Source organism: Rhinatrema bivittatum, chromosome 8, assembly GCF_901001135.1.
Source record: "Rhinatrema bivittatum chromosome 8, aRhiBiv1.1, whole genome shotgun sequence".
In the NCBI taxonomy this organism is placed as follows: Eukaryota; Metazoa; Chordata; class Amphibia; order Gymnophiona; family Rhinatrematidae; genus Rhinatrema; species Rhinatrema bivittatum.
In genome coordinates, this window is record NC_042622.1 from 60,792,983 (window position 1) to 60,813,601 (window position 20,619).

General features: G+C 42.6%; 1 protein-coding gene across 4 annotated transcripts in view; it reads left to right on the forward strand.

Annotated features, from left to right (window-relative positions):
- NCOA6 (nuclear receptor coactivator 6) overlaps positions 1-20,619 on the forward strand; it is a 284,262-nt gene that overhangs the window by 204,645 nt on the left and 58,998 nt on the right. For all 4 annotated transcript variants that reach the window (XM_029613390.1, XM_029613391.1, XM_029613388.1 and 1 more), the window contains exon 12: positions 19,865-19,936. In XM_029613390.1, coding sequence (XP_029469250.1) covers positions 19,865-19,936 — 72 coding nt within the window. The remainder of the gene's footprint in view (positions 1-19,864; positions 19,937-20,619) is intronic.

Consider the following 20,619-nt stretch of genomic DNA (forward strand, 5'->3'; position numbering starts at 1 on the left):
CGTGTATCTCTTTCAAGAAAACCAAATTTGGTCGAAATATCTTCAAGTTGTAGAGCTTGGTTGTCTAGTTTAACCAACATCCCATTCATGAGGTCCCAGATGTTATCAAGGGTAATTTTCGCCGGCTTAACAAATTGCTGGGTGAAAGATTTTCTTACCCTGCTTCCTGCTCCTTCGCTTAGCTCCCCCGTTGTCCTGGAGGTAGACGCCATCGTTTCCCCCTCACTTCCTGGCGTCTCAGCCACGCGAGTTTGCAGGGCTCCTCCGGGATCACCAGCCTTTGGGGCGTCTTCTGGGCCACCCTGCTGAGATATCCTCACCTCTTGGGTATGTATCTCAGCACCTCCGGCGCCCGCCAGGGGCAAAGCTCGAGCCGGCGTTTTGGGATCCGGGGGGGTTAGTGAGAGTTCCCCGGGAGAATATGGCTCTCCTCTCGCCAAAACTCCAATGGGGCTAGCCTCCCCCACTTCTGGTGTGATCGCGGCGAACTCTGTAATTAGCCGTTGTCCGGTTGCAAGGTCTGGGTCGGGTGGATATACCCGGACCTTGCCCTTTCTTTTATGAGGCATTTTCGAAGAAAAATATCGCTGCGAAGCTTAGTGTAGGAAATAAAAAATACGGAGCTCCCGGCTATGTTCCCGCTCAGGGCGCCATCTTGTTTTCTCTCCATCCAATCCTTTTTTAAACACAGCTTTACTAACTGCACTAACCACATCCTCTGGCAACAAATTCCAGAGTTTAATTGTGCGTTGAGTAAAAAAGAATTTTCTCCGATTAGTTTTAAATGTGCCCCATGCTAACTTCATGGAGTGCCCCCTAGTCTTTCTACTATCCGAAAGAGTAAATAACCAATTCACATCTACCCGTTCTAGACCTCTCATGATTTTAAACACCTCTATCATATCCCCCCTCAGTCGTCTCTTCTCCAAGCTGAAAAGTCCTAACCTCTTTAGTCTTTCCTCATAGGGGAGTTGTTCCATTCCCCTTATCATTTTGGTAGCCCTTCTCTGTACCTTCTCCATCGCAATTATATCTTTTTTGAGATGCGGAGACCAGAATTGTACACAGTATTCAAGGTGCGGTCTCACCATGGAGCGATAAAGAGGCATTATGACATTTTCCGTATAATTCCCAACATTGTTTGCTTTTTTGACTGCCGCAGCACACTGTACCGACGATTTCAATGTGTTATCCACTATGACACCTAGATCTCTTTCTTGGGTTGTAGCACCTAATATGGAACCCAACATTGTGTAATTATAGCATGGGTTATTTTCCCTATATGCATCACCTTGCACTTATCCACATTAAATTTCATCTGCCATTTGGATGCCCAATTTTCCAGTCTCACAAGGTCTTCCTGCAATTTATCACAATCTGCTTGTGATTTAACTACTCTGAACAATTTTGTGTCATCTGCAAATTTGATTATCTCACTCGTCGTATTTCTTTCCAGATCATTTATAAATATATTGAAAAGTAAGGGTCCCAATACAGATTCCTGAGGCACTCCACTGTCCACTCCCTTCCACTGAGAAAATTGCCCATTTAATCCTACTCTCTGTTTCCTGTCTTTTAGCCAGTTTGCAATCCACGAAAGGACATCGCCACCTATCCCATGACTTTTTACTTTTCCTAGAAGCCTCTCATGAGGAACTTTGTCAAACGCCTTCTGAAAATCCATGTATACTATATCTACCGGTTCACCTTTATCCACATGTTTATTAACTCCTTCAAAAAAGTGAAGCAGATTTGTGACGCAAGACTTGCCCTGGGTAAAGCCATGCTGACTTTGTTCCATTAAACTGGTACTGGTTTTCTCCTTCATCAAATTGTTCAATCCTCTTTTGAACCCCTTCTGTTAAGTTGCCTTGACCAAGTCCACCGGCAACAAGATTCCATAGATTAATTGCACTGAGTGAGAAAATACTTCCGACTATTTGTTTTAAATTTGCTGGTTGCTAGTTTCCTGGAGCATGCCCTAGTCCTAGTGTTTGAAAAGGTAAAATAACCACTCTCTGTTTACCCATTCCACCCGACTCATGATTTCATAAATGTCAATCATATCCCATTCTTTTTCCAAGCTAAAGAGCAAATCTGTTTAGCCTTTCTCCTTAAGGGAGCTTTTCCACCCCCTTTATCATTTTTGTTGCCCTTCTCTGTACCTTTTCTTGTCTGCTATACCTTTTAAGATTGGGCAACCAGAACTGCATACAATACTGAAGATATAGTCGCATAATGATATTCTCATTTTTGGACTCCATTCCTTTCCAAATAATTCCTAACATTCTAGCTGCATTTTTGACAGCCACTGCATACAAGCTAAAGATGTCATGGCATTGTCCACAAGGATTCAAAGATTTCATTTAGTTTTTCTGGGTGGTGACTCCTAACACAGAATCCAGCATCGTGGTCCTGCAGTTGGACTTATTTTTTCCTACATGCATTACTTTGCAATTCTCCACATTAAATTCTCCACATCTGCCATTTAGATGTCCAATCTCCTAGTCTCACAATGTCCTCTGCATTTCTTCACAATCTGCTGCTGTTTTAATAACTCAAACAATTTTGTATTGTCTGCAAATTTGGTCACCTCACTCATTATTCCTTTCTTCAGATCATTTATGAATATGCTAAATAGCACAGGTCCCAATACAGACCCCTGGGGCACTCCATTAACAATCTTTCTCCATTCATTAGTCCTCCCACCCCCCCCCCCTGTTTCCCTGTCTTTTATCCATCAACCAATCCACAATAGGCAGATGGATAAAATCCACTGTCTCAATCCTATACCCCAAGACCTGAGCAGACTGTTTCAATGTATTATCTACTGTGATGCCTAGATCTTATTCCTGGGTGGTACTCTTAACATGAAACCTAACATCATGTAACTACGGCATGGGTTAATTTTCTGTGTACGCATCACCTTGCTCATGTCCACATTAAATTTAATCTGCCAATTGGACACCCAATCTTCCAGTCTTTGCAAAGTCCTCCTGCAATTTATCACTATTTGCTTGTGATTAACTACTCTGAATAATTTTGTGTCATCTGCAAATTTGATCACCTCACTCATTGTGCCTCTTTCCAGATCATTTATAAATAAAGATTCCTGAGGCACTTCACTATTTACCTCTCTCCACTGAGAAAACTGACCATTTAATCCTACTTTTTTTTCCTGTCTTTTAATCAGTGGGCAATCCATAAAAGTAGATTGTCTCGTATCCCATGATACAATATAAAAAAATTATATTTAGGAGTGTTTTGTGGGATTTTGTCAAACGCCTTCTGAAAATCCAAATATACTACATCTGCATGCTCACCTGTATCCGCTTAAATTGTAAATAGGTGGTTAATACATATTTTAAATAAATTAACCCCTTTAAAAAAAAATGTTGATTTGTGAAGCAAGATTTCCCTTGAGCAGATTCATGCTGGCAGTGTCCCCTTAAACCATATCGGTCTATATGTTCTGAGATTTTGTTCTTTAGAATAGTTTCCATGATTTTTCGGGGCACTGAAGTCTGGCTCACCAGTCGATAGATTCCTGGATCACCCCAGGAGCCCTTTTTAAATGTTGGGGTTACATTGGCCACCTTCCAGTCTTGAGGTATAATGGCCGATTTTAATGAGAGGTTACAAATTACTAGTAATAGATTTGAAATTTCATTTTTGAGTTCTTTCAGAACGCTGGGGTGTATACCATCTAGTCCAGGTTATTTGCTTCTCGAAAGTTTGCCAATCTGGCCTACTTATATCTTCCAGGTTCACAGTGATTTGGTTCAGTTTATCTGAATCATCATCCTTGAAAACAGTCTCTGGAGTGGTTATCTCCCCAACATCTTCATTTGTAAACAACAAAGCAAAGAATTTATTAAGGCCCAATTTTAAAAGGCCTGCGTATATAAAAAAAAAAAACAAAACGGGGGTTATGCGCGTGGCCGGACCTTGTGTGTGCCGTGTGCATTTTAGAACAGGCCCAGCCACGCACATAACCCCCGTTATCCCAGGACAAGCAGGATGCTAGTCCTCACATATGGGTGACATCGGTAATGGAGCCTTATGTACGGAAAAACTTCTTTAAAAGTTTCCATGAAACTTTTGAATGGCACCGGAGTGCCTACTGAGCATGCTCAGCATGCCATGATATTCCCTGCCACAGGGGTCTCCCTTCAGTCTTCTTTTTTCCGCGAAGCCGTTAGCATCGCGGGCTATTGGAGTCCTGAGGTGATTTTCACCTATTTCAAAAGTTAATATTTTTCGAAAAAATTACTTCCATCGCAGGGGTTTCCCTCAGTTATCGCCAGCAGTAACTTTTTTCCGTTTTCGGTTTCCAGCCGGGACCGATATTTTCAGGTCATCGCCGTCGACGGCTGTCCGGCGAAATGGCCTCCGGGTTTAAAAAATGCCCAAACTGTACGCGGACGATGTCTATCACCGATCCGCATTTTGAATGTGTTCTTTGCCTAGGCAAAGACCACAATATTCAAACTTGTAAATCCTGTGCGGAGATGACTTCCAAGGGCCGTCGTCTCCGGGCCGAGAAAATGGAACAATTGTTTAATATACAGTTGCTTCCAAGGGCTTCGACTTCACGACAGTCATCGCCATCGGGATCAGTCCGTCAAGCTCTTCTGAAAAAGACTCGTCCGGAAGCGGGAGATGCCTCAACTCCATCCCCTTCAATGTCATCGAAAGCATCGACTTCCGGTAGCGAGAAACAAAAAGAAAAACATCGACACCGGCATCGAAGACGCCAAGCACCGATGACCGAGGACCCATCGTCAGGTACGGCCTCACCCGCAAAGAAACCCCGGACGGGGGCGGAGGCTTCGAGGCCTAGTGATCCAGGGCGATCCCCACCGATATCGGTGCCGGGCTCCGTACCTCCTCAGGGCTCTGAGGAGGTACCGCCATCGCCAACACCGCCTCCCTCCATAGCTGCTCTGATATCACCAGCTATGAGAGTGGAACTTGACACGTTCATACGTCAAGCGGTGCAACAGGCTCTGCGCGATGCGATTCCGCCTCAGCCATCGACACCCCCATCGATGCTGATTCCAACCCCGAGGGATCCATCGCCATCGATGCCGCCGACACCGATGCCATGGGAACCGGTCCCGATGCCCATTCCGGTACCTTCACCGGTGCCTACACCGATGCCCAAGGAGGATGTGTCGATACGCCATCCGGTCATCTCCAAATTGGACATACTCCTGGATATTCTGTCCAGCAAGGTACCAGAGGAGCCCGTTCCAGGTCCATCTGGAATACCAAGACCTCCAAGGCCTTGTTCTCCTCTTCTGCCATCAAGGCCTAAGGAGCCACTTACTCTCCACACTCCACGGGAGGTGCCTGTGGACACCAGTTCTGAATATTCTTCGGATGAAGAAATCTTTTCAGAACCATCTCCACCAGACGACCACAGGAAGTCACCTCCTGAGGACCTCTCCTTCACAAATTTCGTGAAAGATATGTCTGAAACCATCCCCTTTCCTTTACAAACAGAGGTGGATGCAAGACAAAAAACGTTGGAGGTTCTGCAGTTCGTGGACCCTCCTAAGGAAATGCTAGCAGTCCCTGTCCATGAGGTTTTCCAGGAACTGCAATACAGAATTTGGGAACATCCAGGATCAGTATCAGCTGTGAATAAGAGATCAGAGGCAACGTACTTAGTGCAGCCTATTCCAGGATTTCAGAAAGCACGGTTGCCTCACCAATCAGTTGTCGTTGAATCCGCCCAAAAGAAGGCGAAGCGACAAAAATCCCATTCCTCTATGCCACCTGGAAAGGAGAGTAGGTTTCTTGACAACCTAGGACGTAAAATATTTCAAGGATCTATGCTGGTGTCTAAGATATCTTCCTACCAGTTATATATGAACCAGTACCAAAGGAACCTTTGGAAGCAGGTTCAAGAAATGGCTCTCTCTCTTCCAGAACAGTATCAGGAACCATTACAGAATATCATTCACAAGGGCCTCGAATCAGGGAAGCATAAGGTCAGAGCCACTTATGACTGTTTCGAGACGGCGGCAAGACTTTCAGCATCTGGTATAGCTGCAAGGAGGTGGGCATGGCTCAAGGCCTCTGATCTACGCCCAGAGGTACAAGAACATTTAGCTGATCTTCCTTGCTTGGGGGATAACCTCTTTGGAGAGAAGGTAAAAGAAGCTGTGGCAACCATAAAGGACCACACAGAAACACTAAAGCAGTTGTCCTCACTACCACAGGATACTCAGCCTTCCGCAAGGAAGCTTCCAAGACGTGTGATACTAGACGTCCTTATTATCGTCCACGTAGATATTACCCCCCAGCAAGTAGGCCCAGAACGGCCCGGCCATCTCAACGCCAACAGCCTAGACAAAGGCCTGCAAGGGCGCAACCACCACCACAAACGGCCACTACATCTGGTTTTTGAAAAGCCCCAGAGAGCAGCAGCCAGATCAACCCATTCCCAAATATGCCAGTGGGGGGTCGAATAAAATACTTCCACAGCATTTGGACCTTCATCACCACCGACCAGTGGGTGTTATCCATCACAGCCCACGGTTACAAACTGGATTTTCTTACTGTTCCAAAAGAAAACCCACCACTTCCATCTTGGACAATAAATCATCATTCCATAATTCTTCAAACAGAATTATCCACCCTTCTGAGAGCCAGGGCCATAGAACCAGTTCCTGGACCTCAAAAGGGCAGAGGATTCTACTCCAGATATTTCCTCATTCCAAAGAAAACAGGAGGCCTTCGACCCATTCTAGACCTCAGAAATCTCAACAAATTTCTCAAAAAAGAAAAATTCAGGATGGTATCCCTAGGCACCATTCTGCCTCTTCTTCAAAGGGGAGATTGGCTCTGCTCTCTGGATCTTCAAGATGCCTACGCTCACATCCCCATCTTTCCTCCTCATCGCCAATACCTGCGATTTCGGGTAATGGATCAACACTTTCAATACAGAGTGCTGCCATTCGGCCTTGCATCAGCACCAAGAGTATTCACAAAGTGTATGGCGGCAGCAGTGGCACACCTCCACAAACAAAGAGTGCACGTGTTCCCTTACCTGGACGATTGGCTCATCAAGAGTCAATCAAAAGAAGGAGCTCTCACTTCTCTCAAGCTCACTATCCATGTGCTTCACTCCTTGGGATTTCTCATCAACTATCAGAAATCCCATCTGTCACCAAATCATCTTATACAGTTCATAGGTGCAGACCTGAACACTACGATAGCAAAAGCTTTTCTTCCAAGAGATCGAGCTCAAACACTTGTCCTTTTGACTCACAATCTTCGCAACCAAATCCAGGTAACAGCTCATCAGTGCCTAATTCTTCTAGGGCACATGGCTTCCACAGTTCATGTAACTCCCATGGCCAGATTGACCATGCGGCTACTGCAATGGACACTCAAAGCACAGTGGATACAGGCCACTCAATCAATGTCCACTCCCATTCATATCACACCAGAGCTCAGATCTGCACTCATCTGGTGGACATCAATGAACAACCTACCTTTCCAGCAACCAGTTCCACAAGTGACTTTAACTACAGATGCATCCACCTTAGGGTGGGGAGTACACATTGGTCATCTAAAGACACAGGACAAGTGGACAAAGCTCGAAGCCTCCTTTCAAATAAACTTCCTGGAGCTTCGAGCTATACGCTATGCGCTACATGCGTTCAAGGACTGCCTTTCACACAAGACTGTTCTGATGGTACATCAACAAACAAGGGGGGACAGGCTCTTATCTCCTTTGTCAAGAAGCAGCACAAATTTGGGACTGGGCCCTGACACACTCAATTCTTCTTCGGGCCACTTACCTAGCAGGCATCCACAACATAGTAGCGGATCGCCTCAGTCGTCAGTTCCAACCGCACGAATGGTCCTTGGATCCAACAATAGCATCCAAGATCTTTCAACGCTGGGGTCAACCGACGATAGATCTCTTTGCATCCCAGCTCAACTACAAAGTGAACAATTACTGCTCTCCGACAGCAGAACAGCCTACCAAGGGACGCATTTGCTCGCCATTGGAATTCAGGCCTGTTATACGCGTATCCACCGATACCACTCATAACCAAAACACTAGTGAAGCTACAACAGGACAAGGGGACTATGATACTCATAGCCCCATACTGGCCTCGACAGGTATGGTTCCCCACACTGCTAGATCTCTCAGTCAGGGATCCAATTCACCTGGGAGTAACTCCCAATCTCATAACTCAGGAACAGAGTCAGTTGCGCCATCCCAACCTTCAATCCCTGTCCCTGACAGCATGGATGTTGAAAGCTTGATCTTACAACCTCTCAACCTTCCATCCTCTATATCTCAAGTACTTATAGCTGCACGTAAACCTTCCACTAGAAAGAATTATTCCTACAAATGGAAACGGTTTACTTTGTGGTGCACTCAGAAAGGTTTAGATCCTTTCACTTGCTCCACTACCTCGCTACTCGATTACCTTTACCATCTCTCAGACTCTGGTCTTAAGACGTCTTCTGTAAGGGTACACTTAACTGCAATCTCAGCTTACCATAACAAGCTGGGAGATGCATCTATTTCAACACAACCTCTCGTCAGTAAATTCATGAGAGGCCTAACTCATATTAAACCTCCAGTTCATTCCCCAAGCATACAATGGGACCTGAACGTAGTCTTAACCAGGCTTATGCGTTCTCCATTTGAACCCATAAATACCTGTGACCTTAAATTTCTCACTTGGAAAACAGTTTTCCTTATAGCCATTACATCAGCTAGAAGGGTCAGTGAACTACAAGCTCTAGTCACATACGAACCTTTTACAAAGTTCTTACATGACAGAGTAGTACTCCGTACACATCCAAAATTCCTTCCTAAGGTTGTCACGGAATTTCACTTGAACCAATCCATAGTTTTACCAACATTTTTTCCAAGGCCTCAATCCCATCAGGGTGAAAGAGCCTTACACACTTTGGACTGTAAGCGTGCGTTATCCTTCTATTTAAACCGCACAACAGCCCAAAGGAAATCCAGTCAACTGTTTGTATCCTATGATCCAAACAAACCAGGTAAAGCAGTGGGTAAGCATACTCTGTCAAACTGGTTAGCAGATTGCATACAATTTTGTTATGAAAAAGCAGGCCTTACTCTTCAAGGGCGAGTAAAAGCACACTCAGTCAGAGCAATGTCAACTTCAGTAGCACACCTTCGCTCTTTACCTATTCTGGACATTTGTAAAGCAGCAACATGGAGTTCTCTTCACACCTTTGCAGCTCACTACTGTTTAGACAAAGAAGTAAGACAAGATTCAGCATATGGACAATCTGTCTTAAAGAACTTGTTTCCAGTATAATCCCAACTCCTTCTACATCCAACCTGCTGTGATCTTCGGCTGATTCATTTCAACAACAATACTTCACTGTTGCTTCACTACAAAATGACTCAGCCTCTAGCTTGCTAATCACCCATATGTGAGGACTAGCATCCTGCTTGTCCTGGGATAAAGCAAAATTGCTTACCTTGTAATAGGTGTTATCCCAGGACAGCAGGATGTAGTCCTCACGAAACCCACCCGCCACCCCGCGGAGTTAGGTACGGTACGTTTTATTATTTTATTTTTGGCTAACGCTTATTGCTACAAAACAAGACTGAAGGGAGACCCCTGTGGCAGGGAATATCATGGCATGCTGAGCATGCTCAGTAGGCACTCCGGTGCCATTCAAAAGTTTCATGGAAACTTTAAAAGAAGTTTTTCCGTACATAGGGCTCCATTACCGATGTCACCCATATGTGAGGACTACATCCTGCTGTCCTGGGATAACACCTATTACAAGGTAAGCAATTTTGCTTTTTCTTCACTACTATCTAGATACCTACTCCTATCAGATAGTAAGTATGGACAGTCAATAATAAAGATTGTTTAAAAAACATTGAGTGTTTTTCTTCAACTCCTTTCTGTGAAATACCTGGTTTTTTTTTAGTGCAGATTGTTTTGAGGAGGATATGGGAGTTTCACATGGATAATTTAAACCTTTGAGGCTACTTAGGTTTTGTTTTTTTTGTCTAATTATAATTTTTGCAGTGTTGTACATGCACTATTACCCACCATGGATTACTGCAATTCCTTAATTGGCATTCCAGAAAATGCCTTGCAAGCTGTGCAAGTACTGCAAAACTCCGCCGCCTGGCTCACCTGTGTCGTAAATAGAACTGCCCATATGACACCAGCTCTTAAAGAAATTCACTGGCTCTCAGTAGAACAAAGGATCCATTTTAAAACAGCACTTTTGATCCATAAAATGCTTCAGATAGACTCCCTACCATGGACTAACCAAATGCTCCACATTTATAACCCAATGCAGCAATTGTGCTCCTCTCAAAGAGATCTGCTGGATGCATCTGTCTGTTTGGTAAAACTGGCAGAATCACATGAAAGAATCTTCTCCATGCCGGGACCCATGCTGTGGCGCTTGCTGCATTACAACATATGAATTATGACGTGCACAAACCTTTAAAAAAAAAAAGTAAAAAGTTGACTCATTTATTCTGGCAAGCATTTGAAATATAAGGCTATGGCTGGAACGTCTGTTGATTATTGGTCTATGAGGCATTTGATGGATGTTTATTTTAAAAATTACAAACCTCCCACAATACGCTACCCATCCTCTCCAAATTATTCAGAATTCTGCAGCACATCTACTAACCAGCATCCCAATTTGTGAACACATTATCTCCATATTGTAGTCTCTCCATTGGCTCCCGATAATTTATAGGATACAATACAAACTAATCACTATTATATGTACTCTTATTAACAATTTACACTCTCCTTGAACCATCGCAATTATGAAAGTCCATGCTCCATCAAGAACATTCTCCCATAAAGAATATTGCACTCCTCATGTCAGAATTTGACATCCCTTCACAGAGAGCAGCACACCTTGATGATATCAGAGAACACGCCTTTTCACTTGCCGGTCCGATTCTGTGGAACTCTATCCCACAAGAAATCAGAAATTTAAAGGACCCTAAGTTCTTTAAGAAAGCGCTAAAGATCTATCTATTTCAGAAAGCATATGAATGCTAAAATTCTAGCTCCCCCTCCATCCCTCCTGGAATAATTTTTATTTTTGTTTTATTCCTCTGTTCAAACATGTTTGATTATGTATGTAATAATGTACCCTGCCCAGAATGCTGGAAGGGTGGGTAAGAAATGCTTTAAAATAAATATGCTGCTTCATCTAAAATTCTGAGTGGCTTACAATAATATACACATTTTTTAAAAGCCAAGTACAAAAACATAAAGTAAAAAAAAGTTATCTCCCTGGTTAAAGATTCCTGCTGATCAAGGATGTTGTCTTTGAGTTATTTTTGTTTTTTATGCTATGTATATTTTATGATTTTATGGATGTTTTTGTGAACTGCCTAGTGCTGTGTATAGGCGGCATATAAATATTGGAAATAAACATGTGGGACTGACTTTCCTGATTGTCAACAAAGAATCAGTTGCTTACCTGTAACTGGTGTTTTCTGTAGACAAGAGGCTAAGTCAGTCACAACCTCCCACTCCTTCTTGGAGGCTTTCTCTTAAGCTATACTATATGACTGAAGGGGTCTTGCAGCTTTTTTAGCTGTAGCTTTGGTACCAACCATAATGTGCCTCATGGGTAACTGACTTATCCTGCTGTCCATGGACAACAATTAATGGTAAGCAACTTTTACTACAGTGTAAATGACTACCATTAACTATTAAGGCTCATTAATATTACTACTTCTGAGATGAACTTTTTAAATGCTTTCAACTAAAACAAAAAACAATTATAAGGCCTGGATAGCTTGTGATTGATCAGTCCAGGCTTCCCAAAGCCATGGCCTATTCCTTATTTCTATAGCCTAGTAACAATTTAATTGAATTTTGATTTATATTCTGCCTTTTGTGGCTGGTCAGTAGATGGCAGAAAAAGACCAACTAGTCCATCCAGTATGCCCAGTTATTCACATTGCAGAGGATATATCTGGGGGTTCTGTTTAAGTTTTTTCCCGTCGATAGCAGGGCTGAATTAGCCTGTGTGCATAAGTCATCATATGCGCACAACCTACAGAAAACATCGGCGCACATGGCGCCGAAGACATTGTACCACACAGCAACAAAGAAATCGAAGCACAGTGGACTACAACAGTCCAAACACCCATATCCTTCAATACCACGTGGGTTAAAACGAAAACATCAGTCTCCAGATGTACCTCATTCCACCTCTTCAGATTCCAGTTCCACAGAGGTGAAATCAAAATGTATAAGATGATCGCCGTCAGGAAGTGGAATCCACACAGGATCATCAACACGCCATCACCATAGGCGATCACGTCACTCACATCAAAAGGCTATGAAGACGGACACATGGGACGTGAGCCTGTCTACTTCTAGGTCATCTCATGCACGGAGTGCAGACACCTTATCTCGTAGAGAAATAATACAAATCACTTCCTCTGCTGCATCTTCATCCTCAGATAAGTCTGTTAGGACCACGGAGGGCAGGATGGGGAAGAAGTATGATATGCCAAGTGCTTCCCTTCAAATTCCTCCAGTGCAGCCTAAAGTATGTGAGTTACCAAAACAATCTGGTCATCCAACAATGCCTCCTCAAACAAAAGAGGCATTTTTTCAGTTATCCCAATCGTTGGCAGGGTTTTACGAAACTCTTGAATCATCCTTTAAGATGTCTAACGAACTATCTGTGAGATCCCCGGAACATAGTATACATACCTCTAGAGAACTGTCGGTGGAGCCTCCGGCATCCCCAATAGCAAAACGACCAATTTCACCAATTCAACAACAAGATACACCTATTGATTCTCTGTCTCCGCAAACATCCCCATCGTCATCTACCAGATTCCCATCGGATCTGTATTCCCCTCCAGAGGACCTGACATACCCAACATTTTTAGAAAAATTGGGCACGATATTACATCTGGAGGTACAAAAGGAGACAGACCCTAGATCAGAAACCTTTGGTCTCCTAAAGATTTTTGATGCACTAGGAGAACCAACATCTCTTCCACCACAGGAACTATTACATACCGTCTTACAGAAATCTTGGGAAACACCTTACTCTCTGTCAGCGGTTTCAAAGAAAACGGATATAAAATTTCTTATGCGAAAAACATCCCCTTACTCTATGCCGCAACTACCACATATTTCAATTGTGGTAAAGTCTGCAATGCAAAGATTCAAAAAAGCAAAGTCGCATACCTCATATCCACCGGGCAAAGACAACCGATATTTAGATGAGTTTGGCAGAAAGATGTACCACTACTCAATGTTGAATGCCCGCATTATGCACCATCAATTCTACATGGTACAATACCTATATGAGTGCATACAAGCCACAAAAGGTATGCTTTCCTCGACGGCAGATCAGATACCACCGCCTCTTCATGACATGGAGGAGAGTTCTCGATACCTTCTGCGGTCGATATATGAAGGATTTGAAACATCTTCTAGGGCGCCTGCAACAGCCATCGCAGCCTGTAGGATGGCATGGTTACATTCTAGTACGATACAAGTAGATTTACACGAGAAACTGAAGAACCTCCCGTGTGTACAGGAAGACAACCTGTTCGGACAGCGATTTCAAGACATAGTCGGAAAATTAAGAGGAAGCTCTAGCAGTCCAGTCTTTAACATCACAACCTCACTACTCGACCACACATAATTATGTGGGATCTACTCGTAGACAATCTTATACCCGAAGACCTTACAGGTCTTATCGATCCTTTCGTACACAAACGTATCCATCTTACCAGCGTCCTCTTCCGCAACAACACAACCCAACTCAACGTAGGGGTAAACCACGTAACCAGAGGCAGCAGACACAACAACCAGCTGCTGCAGTAAAATCAACGCCATCTTTTTAATAACCCAGCCACCACACCACTACATCAAGCATCACCTGGCAGAATTCATTCTTGCCTGGCAGCATGGGAGAGAATAACATTCGATCAGTGGGTTTTAGAGAGAGTACGACATGGCTACCAACTCCAATTTACCACAAAACCCATACTACCTCACTGTTCCACTCTAAAGAGTCAAAGCTTCCAACCACAACTGGGGGAGGAAATTGCTTTGCTTCGCAAACAGCACGCCATTCGACGGATTTTCCCGAAGACCCGACAGACAGGGTTTTATTCCCCATACTTCCTCATACCCAAAAATCGGGTGGCCTTCGCCCCATATTAGATCTACGGGAATTGAACAAATTCCTGACCAAAGAGAAATTCAAGATGGTATCGTTGAAATCGATTCTACCTCTGATTCAACCCAACGACTAGATGTGTTCCATCGATCTGAAGGATGCTTACACACATATTCCAATCCATCCATCCTCTTAGCGTTACCTATGCTTTCGGTACGGCCATCAACACTACTAGTACAAGGTTCTTCCCTTTGGACTATCGGCTGCACCCAGGGTTTTCACCAAATGCATGGTTGTGGTGGTGGCTCATCTCAGACAACAGGGTATGACCATCTTTCCATACCTGGACGAATGGCTAATAATAGCCTCGACCCCGGACATCTTACTCTATCACCTGCGACGGGTGATACAATGTTTACAGGAATTGGGACTAGTGATCAATTTTCAGAAATCACATCTCCAACCAACACAAAGACTACAGTTTATAGGAGCAGGCCTAGATACTGTTCGCAACCGGGCATATCTCCCAACAGAAAGAATAACACAACTACGTCAACTTCTCTACTCGTTGAACAACACTCAAAGGCCGTCGGCGAGACAGATTTTGGTGGTTTTCGGCCACATGGCGGCAGCTATTTTCACGGTTCCCAACACCAGGCTACACATGAGACGCCTGCAGTGGGGACTAAAACGTCAATGGAAACAACACTCACAACCGTTGACACAGAAGTTATCGTTGACCTCCGAGATGAAACAGGACATAACATGGTGGCTCCTAGACTCCACCCTGTCCAAAGGAGCATTATTCAGTCCTCCTCCTCACAATGCAGTCTTAACCACAGATGCGTCTTGCAAGGGATGGGGAGCACATCTCGAGATTTACGAAATCCAAGGGCTATGGACAATCTCCGAGCAGACCCTGCAGATAAATTTATTGGAGCTCAGAGCAATTCGAAATGAGTTACAAGTGTTTCAAGATCACTTAAAAGGCCGCAGGGTCATGATCTATACAGACAATCAAGTGGCAATGTTTTATATCAACAAGCAAGGAGGGTCCGGTTCATGGACCCTTTGCAAGGAGACCCTGACAATCTTCAAACATGCTCACCAACATTGCATACATCTGCAAGCAACTTACCTACCAGGAGTAGCAAATACAAGAGCGGACAGGCTAAGTCGCATCTTTCATCCTCACGAATGGGCACTCAATTTGGAGGTAGCCCAAGACATCTTCATGCAGTGGGGGATGCCCTCGATCGATCTCTTTGCAACGGAAATCAACGCTCAAGTTCCCAACTTCTGCTTGATAAGACCAAGTCAGTTCAGGATCGCCCAGAATGCCTTCCTCATTCCGTGGACGACAGGCCTCCTGAATGCCTTTCCTCCCATACCACTCATAACAAGGACAATTCAAAAGTGCATAGCAGACAAGGCTCAACTGATACTCGTAGCTCCAGCCTGGCCAAGGCAACTGTGGTACCGTTTCCTTCTCAGACTGTCCATCATGGACCCAATTCGGTTACCAAATTGCCCAGATCTTCTCTTCCAAGATCAAGGAACGCTTCTACACCCGCTACACTTATCTCTCCATTTGACAGCATGGAGATTGAGAGGCTCCTTTTAACAGAACAGGGAGTTTCCACTTCGGCACAGTCCATTTTGTTAGAATCCAGAAAATTCTCAACAAGGAAAAACTATAGCTATAAATGGAAACGATACTTGACCTGGTGCACGTCTAACGGTGTACCACCATTAGACCTGAGCTACCACCATTAGTTCACCTGAGCTACTCATGGATTATCTACATACACTGTTCACAGCTGGTCTTGCAACATCATCCATTAGGGTTCATCTCAGTGCCATAGCAGCATATCACAGACCACTTAACAATATTCCTATTTCCAATCACCCCTTACTATCTCATTTCATCAAGGGGTTAACTCACCTTCGTCCTCCAATCTCTAAACCTCCAGTTCCATGGAACCTCAACATAGTTCTTGAACAGCTTATGCTTCCCCCATTTGAGCCCATGGACTCAACACATATTAAATACCTCACATGGAAGGTGGTGTTTCTGGTCGCAGTAACATCAGCACGACGAGTCAGTGAATTACAGGCCTTGGTCCATTATTCTCCGTATTTACAGTTTCTTCACCAAAAGGTGGTTCTCCGAACTCACCCGTCCTTCCTACCAAAAGTGGTTTCTCAATTCCATCTCAATCAGACCATAGAACTTACCCATCTTTTTCCCTAAACCTCATGCAAATGACAGGGAAAAATTACTGCATACACTAGATTGCAAAAGAGCTTTAGCTTACTACAAAGAAAGAACAAACTCGGACTCCCGTGTTTCTCAACTCTTTGTCTCTTTCAACCCGAAGGCGCCTGGACTACCGGTGGCTAAACGCACCATCTCCAGCTGGATAGCACAGTGCATCAAGTTTTGTTACAACAAACAGAAGCTACAGCTACATTCTGTTCCCAAAGCTCATCAAGTTAGAGCAGTGGCGGCCTCCTTGGCACACCTTAAACATGTACAACCCATAGACATTTGTAAGGCAGCTACATGGTCATCGCTCCATACCTTCACATCGCACTACTGCCTTGATCAACAAGCAGCCACTGATGCGAAGATAGGGCACGCAATCTTCCAATCTCTATCTTCTTCAACACAGTGACTGCCACACTGTTCATGATCACGTACAAACATACATAGCATAAACAACATGATCGGGAGCTTGGGACTCCCATGACAGCATGGCTAATTCAGCCCTGCTATCGACGGGAAAAAGCAAGTTTGCTTACCGTAAACGGTGTTTCCGTAGATAGCAGGATGAATTAGCCATGCTGACCCACCCTCTTCCCTGGCAGTAACAGTCTTTTCGACTACATTACAGCTTAATCACAGACTGAGGAGAATCTGTTACTTTCCTGCTCGGGAACACATGCGTAGCCGCAGAGAGCTAAAATCTAAATCTCTGCTTGGTAAAGCTCCACCTCCCAGACCTGATTGACAGATCCCATGACAGCATGGTTAATTCATCCTGCTAGCTACGGAAACACCGTTTACGGTAAGCAAACTTGCTTTAACAAGCAAAACACTGCCAATGAAAAATAAAATGAAATCCATGTTTATTGATAAACACCAGAAAAACACTGTTCCCTTTCCTTTTTTCCCCCTCCCCCAGTACTATCTTAAGTCTGCCCCTTTCTAGGTTGGGCTGAGGAATTGAGGACTGTATTAAATTGCAGAAATCAAAGCTATTGTGTACCTTTTTTTTTTTTTTTAAACACAAATATGGAAAATCTTTAGAGTAAATTAAATTACATAAAATGTTGCATGTTACAACATTACAGAATGCTTGAATTACCATTAAAAGTACCCAATACTAGTGTCTGTACTGTGAAAACAACGGTAAAGATATTTTTTTAGTACCCTTAAAGCAAAAAGGAGTGGAGGAATATCCTAGTTGTTAGTGCAGCAGGCTGAGAACTAGGGAAGTTGGGTTCAAATCCCACTGTCACTTCTGGTGACCTTGAGCAAGTCACTTCACCTTCTGTTGACTCAGGTACAAAGTTAGATTGAATCCCTTTGAGGACAGAGAATTAACTACAGTTTCTGAATGTAATTTGCCTTGAACTACCAAAGAAAAGGTATAAACTAAACAAATATAAACAAACATCTACATTTGAAATTTATAACACTCTAAATACAGAATCCTTAAATAGATTTTAGCTGCTAGATTTTAACTACAAGTTTTTGTCATCTTTCTTCATGACCTTGGGCAAGTCACTTTACCCTCCGTTACAGACTTAGATTGTAAGCTCTCTGGGGATGGGGAAATACCTACTGTACCTGAATGTATTCTGCTTTGAAGTGCCAGAAGCGAAATATAAATCAAATAAATTTAACTCCTCCATCCTGGGTCACTGAGCATGCAAGGCCCTCTCCTCCTTTTTACTTCACATCCAGCACCACTTCCCTAGTACTTTTATATTAAGGAGGTATTTGCTTTGCTGAAGTTTTTGAATTTGTAAGTTGCATAATTCAGATTGATTGCCCTCCTGACACAGCCCTGTCGGGGGACCTTATACTGAGCACTTTATGCAGTCATCATGATGCAATAAAGCTTTTTTCAGTTTATGCTATGTTTTGAGGATGGTCCTTGAATTGAAATGTACATCATCTTCATTTGGCTGACTAGTTCATTATTCCAAAATCTGCTGATAGAAATGAATGTATTAAGCTAAGGAAAATTGATTTATTAGCTTGATTACTGGGTGCATCTGATTATAAACATATATAATTAGTTGCTAAGTACATCATAATCACTGTACTGTTTTGGTTTATTTTCTCTTCATAACAACTTCTGTAATAGACTAATAACTAAAATCAAAATACTTCTACTTAAAGAAAATTTACAGAGAAGGGCGACTAAAATAATAAAGGGCCTGGAACAATTCCCCTGTGAGGAAAGGCTAAAGAGATGGCTGAGGGGGAGATATGATAAAGGTCCATAAAATGAGTGGAATGGACGGGTAAACATGAATCAGTTGTTTACTGTTTCGAAAAATACAAAGACTAAGGTACATTCAATGAAGTTACTAGGTGATTTAAGACAAATAGGATACATTTTTTTTACTCAAGACAAATAGACATTTTTTTACTCAATGCAAAATTAAACTTTGGAATTTGATGCCAAAGGATGTGAACGCTTTTAGTGTGGCTGGGTTTGAAAAAGATTTGGGAAAATTCCTGGAAGAAAAGTCCATAAACCATTATTAAGGTGGACTTGGGGAAATCCATGGAATCTATCTACTGTTTGGAATCCTGCTAGGTACTTGCGACCTGATTAGCCACTATTGGAACAAGATGCTGGGCTTGATGGACCTTTGGGCTGATCCATTATGGCAAATTTTCTTTTCTTATGTTAAAACCTGATCAAGGGCTGGGGCTACCTATTGTTGCTTTCCACATGCCTTTTACATATTTCCCTTTATGGGGTCACTTGCCATCCATAATCTCCAAGCATTGACATGCAACGGACTTCTGAGCAAACTTATTAAATAGGCCAGAAAGGAAATCCGTGAAAGCAGTCGCTCAAAAAGAAAGAAAAATGTTGCAATACTTTATTTACAATTCATTTGGTAAAAATTCTGTTTCTATGTGCTTTAATCTCCTGGTTTCAAATTTTCATCCAGTATGCACACTCAATATTGGAGGGTGAAATTAGAAGTAATGGAGATAATAGTGGTGGGTAGTGGATCACAGAGTTGCAAATCCACTGCTTAGTGGGTGACCTTGGTCAAGTCATTTATACTCCTTCACTCATACTTGGCTTACTGGACTTTTTGGAAAAGCACATGTTACCATACACATTTTTCTTAATAGGATTGTGTTCCTTAATGCCACTATATAAATAGTATTAAGTAGCAGAAACCAAAATAATATAGTTCACCAGAACTGTTGAATATTTACTTTTACATAGGTGGTCCATAGTGAGAAGGGGCACAGATTTAAAGAAAAAATGAATCTTGTATATACATTTTAAGATTCATTATAGCCTTGTATGTGATTGTACCTGTAGACTTTTAGATAAATCATGCATGAATCATCCAGGTTAAAATTTTATCTGGGGCCTGATTTTGTGTATTAAAAAAAATCAATTTAAAAGTCTTATTCTACTGTTTCTAGCATCTGCGCAGAATGTAACCCAGATGGAAGCTCTGATGGCATCACAGCAAAGTGCTGGTGTTGAAAGACCAGGTAAAAGTGAATTCTGATATACTGAGCAGTAGTGTATGTGTTTGTGTGTATTTCTGTGTTTAGTTATGTTTATTGGACAGTGTTTGTCTTGGTGTTATGTCCAGCTTTGTTAGATTTACCCACAGCAATTGCACCATTTTTGAGTCACAAATAATAGCAGAAAGAGAGAAGCAATAGTTAACGTCAACCAAAGAGTAAAACTATAATAGACAAAAGTATATAGGATATGCAGGAGTCTGTTGCCTGGCTGTATTTTAATATGCTACCTTTTGTAGCTTGTGCAAAACAGTATAGCTTTTGGTTATCTGTTGATGTGGTAACATTTGTGAAGTGGATTATTTGCAGACCAGCTTTTGTGTTTCATCATCTCACTAACTTAAAGAAGGCTGGGAGTATTTGGTCAAAATGTTTACTCTCCTATGTATTTTCCTTCTGGTAGAGACCATTGATTAGAAGAATTGCATAGAAAATCTTGCTTTACTTTGTATAGGTTGCATTGTTAAGGTTATTAGTCTTCATCTTTGGTCTTTAGTAAGTTTCTGTTTTTATGAAATATTTAAAAGATTTTCACCGACTAATATTTACTTACATGAAAAGCAAAGTTTTGAGGTTAACTAGCTTTCTTTTGTTGCTATGAATGTCTATTCCTGTGGTTTATTTTAATGATGAGGTACAATTATAGA